The sequence below is a fragment of the Salvelinus sp. IW2-2015 genome, linkage group LG36 (genome assembly GCF_002910315.2).
Source record: "Salvelinus sp. IW2-2015 linkage group LG36, ASM291031v2, whole genome shotgun sequence".
NCBI lineage: Eukaryota > Metazoa > Chordata > Actinopteri > Salmoniformes > Salmonidae > Salvelinus > Salvelinus sp. IW2-2015.
The window spans coordinates 15643083-15653133 of NC_036875.1; the positions used below are offsets into that span (position 1 = coordinate 15643083).

The 10051-nt window shown below is 39.9% G+C and overlaps 1 protein-coding gene across 1 annotated transcript in view; it reads left to right on the forward strand.

The window, feature by feature from the left end:
• Positions 1 to 8688, forward strand: part of tns1b (tensin 1b) — a 215572-nt gene extending 206884 nt beyond the window's left edge. The window contains exons 27-33 of the mRNA XM_070437656.1: positions 230 to 307; positions 429 to 500; positions 644 to 670; positions 1374 to 1542; positions 1784 to 1852; positions 3615 to 3644; positions 5821 to 8688. Coding sequence (XP_070293757.1) covers positions 230 to 307; positions 429 to 500; positions 644 to 670; positions 1374 to 1542; positions 1784 to 1852; positions 3615 to 3644; positions 5821 to 5962 — 587 coding nt within the window. The 3' untranslated portion in view covers positions 5963 to 8688. The remainder of the gene's footprint in view (positions 1 to 229; positions 308 to 428; positions 501 to 643; positions 671 to 1373; positions 1543 to 1783; positions 1853 to 3614; positions 3645 to 5820) is intronic.
• Positions 8689 to 10051: the final 1363 nt, after the last annotated feature.

Sequence of the window (10051 nt, forward strand, 5' to 3'; positions counted from 1 at the left end):
CATAGTGGAAATGCACCATGGGAGTGTGAGTGTGGGTATGGGGTGAGAGAAAGTGTTGCTATGGGGTGTATGTGAGTGTGGGAATGGGGTACGTGTGAAGGTGTGGGTCCAGGGTGTGTGATCAGGGTGTGTGATCTACATGTCTGGATCAGGATATGTAATCTCTATAGAATCTTTGTCCTGTTGTCACGACTAATACTAATCTCTCTTTGTGTTGGTGTCTCTCTAGGATGTCTGTCGGCTCTGGTGTACCAGCACGCCATGACTCCACAGGCCCTGCCCTGTAAACTGGTCATTCCTACCAGAGGTGAGGCCAGGAGAGTGTGTGTGTGCGTGCGTGCGTGTATTCTTGAATGGATATGTACATGGATACATACAACAATGTGGTGTGAGGAATTTCTGCAGAATCTGCTTCTGCTGCGTTTCAGATATCCACGAGGATGTGCCGGATATTGCCACACCAACCAACCCGGCAGCTGAACTCCTCAAACAAGGAGCCGGTAAGAAGCAATATCTCAGTCAGCAGTTTTGCTGAGCATTACGTAACAGAAAGATCATCTAAATGACTTTATTTGTTGTGACATACTCTGAACCATTCCACTGTTCTCCCCCCACTGGTGACATCACCTCGGTGTCACTATAGGGCAGAGGGCCACTGCTGACTCCCATGGTAAACCCTGTGTCCTTTCGTTTGAATTTGTCTTCCTGATATGTGACTGTTGGTCCCTGACTGCTGCATTCTAGCCCAGATCCCTGATGTCTACCTCAGAAGTCTGTGCATGAGTGTGCGTGGGCGCGCGCGTGTGTTTGTCTCTTTCTCCATCTAATAGACAACAACAATGCACCTGTCCAGCTTTCTGCCTGATGTTTTCTGTCCGATGTCTTTTTTTTCCAGCCTTGTCCCAGAATGCATGTGCCGTCCTTAGAGCAATGGAAATTTGTTGCATGGAAATACAGATGACTCTTTTTTTGGAATATCTGCTGAGATGCAGAACTATAAACCCACTAATACCAATGTGATATATGTCTTGTCTCCATGTATGAAATTATTCCATTAACTGCATTGAAGACTGTCAAGAATGTACTGTATTGCTTTTTTGCATTAAACTGCTGTGCTACATAGTATACACTGATGAATGGAGTTTTGTAATAGATTCTATCATGTTTCTCTGATCATAAGCATACATGATAAATCCTATAAATTAAACAATTGTAAACTATTGATCATGTCACTTCACATCAGAAAACAATACAACAAAACCCATATCTGTTGTAGCATTGAAGAACCAGACAGCCCATGGCATCACTTCTCGCCTCTTTCCAGTGTGAGATGCACTGTGCTGATTGGCTACACCTCTCTCTTCTTTTCCCAGCATGCAATGTGCTATACATCAACTCGGTGGACATGGAGTCTCTCACGGGACCTCAGGCCGTCGCCAAGGCCATCTCGGAGACGGTGGCTGCCGTGTCCCCGCCCACCGCAACCATCGTGCACTTCAAGGTGTCGGCCCAAGGCATCACCCTGACCGACAACCAGAGGAAGTGAGTAGGATGCACAGGCATTTGTGTATGAAATAGAGAATTACCACAAGACTGTATATTGAATTTGTAATTCTGCCCAACAATAAAACATATTTGAAACTGACTTCCAGGAAAAGCTCACTCTGACCGAGGGTTAAAATTAATGCCTCTGTTCAATCCAACTTGCGTTGTAGTAGCTAGTTACGCAGTAGCCTATGAATTGCTATATTGCAATGTGCTGAAACATATTTTTTTCCTACAGGCTTTTCTTCCGGCGCCACTACCCCATCAACACTGTCACATTTTGTGATATCGACCCTCAGGAGAGAAAGTGAGTCCACAAAGTGACAATGCCCTCGAAGACGGTGTTTGGAGGATATATTGGCATGGGTGTTGTTCGTCTCGGGCCGGCAAACCGTGCCAATATATCTTCCAAACACTGGCTTGGATGGCATTATTGTAACGATGCGTAGAGTGATGGGTGTGGAGTCAGGTGCAGAGAGCAGAGGATTCGGAAAAACACTTTATTCCGTACAATAACCGCGCACAAAGAGGGTGACGTCGAACACAGGCGTAAACACTCCAAAATAATGTACTCCACAGGCACATACGCTGTACAGCGGACAATCCAAAAACAGAGACACTCCTATACCAAAATACAGCAAAACAATCCCGCACGAACACAGGCGGGCTAACTAAACTTAAATAACCCCAACCCCAAAACCCCAAACAAGGAACAGGTGAAACCAATTAGACCCAACAAAACGAAAAGGGAAAAAGGGATCGGTAGCAGCTAGTAGACCGGCGACGACGACCGCCGAGCGCCACCCGAACGGGAAGGGGAGTCACCTTCGGTGACATTCGTGACAATTATCACTTTTATACAACAGGTTACCAACATATTCAAGTAATGATTGACATATTTTCTTTAAAAATGTTATTTTAATGAATTTATTCATACTATTTCATCCATCCACAGATAGTCCCGACACAAATCTATGGTTGCTACCCAAGCCGGATGGTCGAATGACCCAGTCGTTCAGTCTATTTGTTCTGTATCTATGGACGAGACCCAGTCGTTCAGTCTATTTGTTCTGTATCTATGGACGAGACCCAGTCGTTCGTATTAAATGTTCTATTGCCATACTGACTGGCAACGTTCTTATCCCTAGCTTGCTAGCTAGCCAACTACGGCTAACTTACAAACACGTCAAACAGTGCAGCCAGAATAACAACAAAGTAGCATCATTTGCATTTGTTTAAGCTGTTTTCTAGTGACATTTATTTGGATACATCCATAACAATGAGCTAATGAGTTCGCCTATCAAGGAAAATGTGTTCTCTCGTCAGGACACTTTTGTTCAGAAGAGCTAGTCAACAACACAGCTAACACAATAACTTCAAATTGAAGCTGCGAACTAGCTCCACTTCGTTTCGTTTGACCTTTTTCAATTGACATTACTTTGTATATACTGTATATCCATAAAAATGATGCCAGCTGATTCATGATTTTGACTGGCTGGGAAACGCTGCCTGCCTGTCTGTCTCGTCCCGACTCCCGACTCCTACCTTCATTACTATGGGACAGCTGGAGATGGAATTTGAATATTGAAACAATGTTGCAGATGTCAGAGATACAGACAGCAAGGTTTATACAAATCACCCGCTGCTGAAAACTAAATGTTAGTCTAAAAGAAATGTGAGATAATGTCTAGTTGCTTTTTATAGTGGAGATCAAGTTTATAAATTGCCTGGCTGGGCTGATGAGACAGTGGATTGGGCAGTCAGATGGAACAGAGTAAATAGGCAATTTAATGTCATAGATTTAGCCGGTGGTAACTTGTGGAATAGACACCGGCTGGAATGCAGTTTTAACCAATCATCATTACACCCGTTGTATAAACTGAGCTACAGCACACTAATGCTGTCCGCACACATACAAACACACACACACACACACCCATGTATGCGGACAGTAATCGAAAAGCAGCAATCTCTGCTTTTTAAAATGACCTTTGACCTCATATTATATGTCATGAATATATCATACAAAATGTTACGTGATAGAATACTGTTTATTTCTCTCTCTACAGGTGGAACAAACCTGAAGGGGGCACAGCCAAGTAAGTGTGCATGCACCTGAGTACCATACACCTAAACCTAGTATATTACTTTCTGTAGTTGCATATACTGTTTATAGCCCAACCACTTTGACTGAGAGTTACAGAGCAACGTTTGCCACTGAAGAAAGTTAAGCAACCTAGCTAACCGGTGGTGCTTGATACTTTCAGTTAGTTGCCCGAGGATGGTTTTCACTGGTTAGAACTAGGGATAGGTAGATCAGTTGTTTAGCTTGACCACCATGGTCTTTGGGAGAAACAATTCACTCAGACAGACTTACCATCAGTTCGTGACCTGCACCAAATGAAAGGCGATATTTTGGAGCTCAGCCATGATATGAGGGGAAACAAGAAAGGATGTAGGCACCCCACCAATGATTCAGAGAGGAGGAATAGATGGATGGATAGGTGACTGGGCAGGGTATGCCAACAAAACCAAGCGTTGGCAGTCACACCTTTAGATTTTAACATGTCATGGTTTGAGGTTTTAAACTCCGGTATCATAGTTCCTATGAATTTACTGTTATGAGACTTAGGGCACAATTGGATTAAACTCCTATGTCTTTAAAGGCAGAATATCAAGTAGACAAAACACTATGACAATATCATAATCATTAATATAAGACATTTGTCGTTTACAGCCAGGGCAAGCAAAATACACTACCGTTCAAAAGTTTTAGAACACCTACTCATTCCAGTTTTTTTTAATATGTGTCCTGTTTTTTACATTGTAGAATAATAGTGAAGACATTAAAACTATGAAATAACACGTATGGAATCATGTAGTAACCAAAAAAGTGTTAAATAAATCAAAATATGTTATATTTGAGATTCTTCAAATAGCCACCCTTTGCCTTGATGACAGCTTTGCACACTCTTGGCATTCTCTCAACCAGCTTCATGAGGTAGTCACCTGGAATGCATTTCAATTAACAGGTGTGCCTTCTTAAAAGTTAACTTGTGGAATTTCTTTCCTTCTTAAGCCAATCAGTTGTCTTGTGACAAGGTTATACAGAAAATAGCCCAATTTGGTAAAAGACCAAGTCCATATTATGGCAAGAACAGCTCAAATAAGCAAAGAGAAACGACAATCCATCATTACATGAAGGTCAGTCAATTCGGAAATTTTCAAGAACTTTGAAAGTTTCTTCAAGTGCAGTTGCAAAAACCATCAAGCGCTATGATGAAACTGGCTCTCGTGAGGACCGCCACTGGAATGGAAGACCCAGAGTTACATCTGCTGCAGAGGATAAGTTCATTAGAGTTACCAGCCTCAGAAATTGCAGCCCATATAAATCCTTCACAGAGTTCAAGTAACAGACACATCTCAACATCAACTGTTCAGAGGAGACTGCGTGAATCATGGTCGAATTGCTGCAAAGAAGAATATATTTTGAACACTTTTTGGCTTACTACATGATTCTATATGTGTTATTTCATAGTTTTGATGTCTTTACCATTATTCTACAATGTAGACAAAAGTAAAAATAAATAAAAACCCTTGAATGAGTAGGTGTTCTAAAACTTTTGACCGGTAGTGTAGCTCCAGACCAAAGCTGTCTGAGTGGCTGGTAAAGCAGCAACACTGGCTGTGGGTCCAAAATGTTGGTTTCAGATGCATGCTCATGTGAAATGCACGTAGTATGTAAAGTACTTTCTTATTCAGTCGAAGACAGTTCTCAAAATCTTCTCTGAATTGATGAAGGTGGGTTGAATATACCCTGAGAAAATGGCTACATCACTGGCTCCAAGACTGAAAAGTTAGTTTCAGGCCCTGGTTACATCAATGCAGTAAATAAGTAAAAATGGTAACAGTGGCATGGTGTGTCTTTAACCCCTAGAGATTGACCACATAACTATAGAGATGGTAAAAAAAACTATTGAGCATAACAATATCTCTAAATGGATACAGAAAAGCATTAATGATAATGGAAGTGGGTGGACCATGCTTGAGTGATGAGTTAACTTGCCTAAGGCTTGAAGTAATAGGCTCATTGGGCTAACACAGTCTTGTGGTGTGAAGACAACCAGGGTTCAAACCCATTTGTTACACACACACACTATTCATATAATTTCCTATAGATTTATTTCACCAATCCAGTCCTCTCAGATTCAGAACGAGGCAAACAGAAGATACTGATTGGAGGAGACCCATTGACAGTTTCCCTTCTCTTTCTAGGTTCTTTGGGTTCGTGGCTCGGAAGCAAGGAAGCACAACTGACAACGTCAGTCACCTCTTTGCCGAGATGGACCCCGATCAGCCCGCCAGCGCTATCGTGAACTTTGTTTCCAAGGTGATGATCGGCTCGCAGAAACAATGAGCTGAACTTTTGACGACCCCTGTTTTTTTGTTCTTTTTAACCACGGAGGAAATGTATGTTCTATTTTGGATTTTGTTTGTACTATTTTGTTCTGATCTTATGTGTCACCTCTTTCCTTCTGATCTTGTCTTTTACTTGTGAGTGCACGTGGTGTTCACGCACGTGTGTGTTCTTCTTGGAAGGACTCCTGTGTGGAGCTAACTAGGGGGATAGAGGAAGTGCAGTTTGTGGTTGTGGCTATGTGGGATGTTGGCTTTGGGGGGCCATTGTGATCTCTCTAGCAGGGTAACACAAGAACAGGAAGGATAAATTATGTCAGTGATGTCAGTGAGCATGGTTCGTTAAAAAAAAGAGAAGAAGAAGTAAGGTTGTGTGACGTAAAGAAGTGTTAAGCTACCAGGCGTTTGGACTGGTCAACCAAAGATTTTTGTTAAAGCAGCCATTGGCGAGTATTCCACTGTCGGAAGGTCTGTTGGAAATTATATTTTGTAAAAAAATAAGTATTAATCAAAAAAAAATCATTTAAATTTTCTTTCTATATACAAGTACTGATACTGTATGTATGTTATCCTTAAAGAGTTTGCATCTTTGCCTTCTTCGCAAAGCGTATTCCAGGACATTTTTGCATGCTGGCGAGTAGAGTTAATGTAAATATCACGGAGTGCTTTCTGGGTAAGGCGTGGATGACTTGGGGCCTGAAATGTTTGTTTTTATTTTTATGCTTTCTGTAATAAAAAAAGGAAAGAGAAAGATAGAAGCATACCTGCTCTCTTCTACATACAGACCAAATTTGTAATGGGCAAACACACTGTTCTCCTCCAACTTCCATTGTTCTTTTTCACTCTTCTGTTTAACGGTTGAAGGATGGAGGATGGATAGAAGCTTGTCCAGTTCAGTCCAACTATTCCCCTACACAGTGGTATTTTAACCCCATAATGTCTTTGGTAGCTGAAATCTGCTGTTACCCTACTTCTAGACCAACCTGCAATGCACCCATCTATGGGGAAATGTTGGTTAGGCTGAATGGTTACCCGTTGTGTGTTTAACATTGATTAACATTGAAAAACTGCCACTCCTCTACTCTGTGCATGTATGAGCATCATGGAAGAACAGAGTTCCCTGCTGATTTTTGAACGGCGGACGGGTTTGGGCAATGAGAGCTTATGTCCAGGTTGTTACTGCTACAGCATCAAGCTCTCTCTTCTCCTTTGGAAGATTGCAAATATTCTACCCTTGCAACCATCTTAGTATAGATGGCCACTATCTCTACACATCAGCCTGTCAAACTTGTGACACCCACATCATACCCACAAGGAAGCTATATACATATAAATATACATATATAGATATATATAAAACTTCAACAAAATATTTATTTTTTGCTCTGTCGCTCTATGTTAACTCATATTACTTGTATACATATATTGTATAGTCTACATCAAGATTACTGAAAGTGTCGAAAAAAAGTGCATCAAAATATATATGGTGTAAAGTGTATGTATTTTAAAGCTTGTCATTGTTGTTTTGAGTATGTTTTTCCACTGCATTACTTTGTCTTTGTAGGAAACGTCCTTTGTTAGATGGGAGAAAGAGCGGCTAGGAAAGTTCTTTGTTGCCAAAGTCATGGATTCATCCTAAATGGAGACAACATTTTATGCTTATGTCCAAATGAAAACGGCCTAAGATGGAATGGTCAGAGTTAAACACTTAAATATTTTCATGTGAAATATCAACACCCATTTGTAGTTGGCAAAACAGTGAGATGATTGAAATGACTACTTCATGTAAACAGACTTGCTGTGTATGTTCTCAGAATGTTTGGAGGCAAAATATTACTTCCTTGATTACATCCTCAATCTAACATCACAGGTTTAGTAAATCACCACCAGAAGTATTCTCCTGAGCAATTCCACATTTTGTTATATAGGGCCTACTGCCCTCATGTGGTAACACATTTTAACTACCCATTGTGTTTTTACTGTAGTGTTTTAACTGTGATTTCAGCAATGACCTTCAGTAGACAAGCAATACTCAAATGGGCAGTGCTGAGTTTAAATTATTATTTACTGAATGAGGAAGACTTTTATGCCCAAATATTAGGTCAATATTTTGATGTTTTTATTTTGTGAATGTCCTCATTCAATTCAATTATGTTTGGAGCAGGGTAGCCGTAACTCAATGGTCAAATATACACCAGTAAAAAACAAAAAACATAGCACTTATAAATGGGATTCTGTCATGTCAAAATACACAGAAATAGTTTGCATGTTCAGTCCACTTCTTTTAACTCAGTGTTTTGTATCACCTAGGTATTTTCTGTTCAAGCTCAACTGTCTTCACCCGTGGCTTCTTCGCTTGTTCAACTATTCACTCCTCTTCAATGAGAATCCCTCCATTTTCAATGAATCTTATTTATTGTTTTGATAGTCACAACTGAAACAATATATGTGGCAAAAACATGGTAGATTCTGCATTTGTGTATGAGCAACCTGTGATAAATGGTTGTTGAGTAAATCACCCTCTACCACAAACGAATGTTAGTAAACAAAAACAAATTGTGTAAGAAGTCTCCTTTGACGTATGTGTGCCCACTGAGGAAATAGCCTAGACTTAAAATGTGTGAATGTGCTACTATGCCTGTACAGAACCTTATGTATTTTGATTTGCTTTACGGTATGGCTTTTATTGTTTCTGAGAAAAAACACATTAAAAAGTAATACAAATCACTCCATGTTTAAAGCATACTTGGGAATGTTATGTGCTTGTCTAATGTCTATTCACATTTAGGATGTCTGTTCATATGAAAGAGTAATACTAACTTCTGAGCTTTGTTCACACACTCCTGGCTTCACCTCTAGTAGGGATCACGATTACTGCTTACATAGGACCCACAAAATAGCTATGTTTAACCTATTTACATTTTTATTTAACTAGGCAAGTCAGTTAAGAACAAATTGTTATTTACAATGACAGCCTACCCCAGCCAGTCCCTAACGACGCTGGGCCAATTGGGTGCTGCCCTACAGGACTCCCAATCACGGCCGGTTGTGATACAGCCTGGAATTGAACCAGGCTCTGTAGTAACACCTCTAGCAATGACATGCAGTGGCTTAGACCACTGCGCCACTCAGGAGCCCATCAAATGCATGTCCTAATATGTACACCGTACACGTCACACCATGCAGCCCATTCTTTCCTATCAGCCAATCAAATTCAAATCAGACAGCAACAAGGTTATTATAGTAAACTAAACTAAAAATGTGTACTAGAGAGCACACGTTTACTAGACATTCTGTCATAGAGTGTCTAGTAATGTTCAACTTCATAAAAAAACAAGGGTTCAAAGGGCATTCCCATTTTAACATACAAAAATGTCTATAGTAAGTGCCTATTAAGTACCAAATAAATTAACAGGGTTGACAGAAAAAAGTTTGATGTCATAAATCCCTTTGTGGTAATTGAATGCAAGTTTCACAATTTTTTTTGAATAGAAATGCTTTATTAATCTATGGGTAACAGGGTTGATGTGTTGTGCTCAGGTCGATTAGTTTCCACCATAACACCAGAAAATTTACAAAAAGAGTAGAACCAGCTCACCTGCTTTTACACTATGATTTGACTATTAGATTTTCAATGTTACTTTTGACATATAAAAAAAGTAAAGTTTCACCATATTAAAACAAGAGTTCAATTCATATAACAGGGTTGACCTTAAAATGAGGGACAGACAAATTAATCACGTTAAATAAATTACTTTGAAAGCAACAAAATAAATAGGACTTTACAATGATGGTGTAAACTTGGAGAAATGTTGTGGTTAAAGCTGCAATATGTAACTTTTTGGACGAGCTGTCCAAATTCACATAGAAATGTGAGTTATAGATCTGTCATTCTCATTGACAGCAAGTATAAGAAGCCGTATATATGTTCTATATACTCTATTTCTATGCCTCCCATTCTTAATTTTCGTATTTTAGGTCTTTTACTTTCGGTTTTCAACGCCAGCTTCAAACAGCTGAAAATACAGTATTTTGGCTTAATGAAAATATATTTCACAGCGGTTTAGATTATACAATAATTCTCTACACT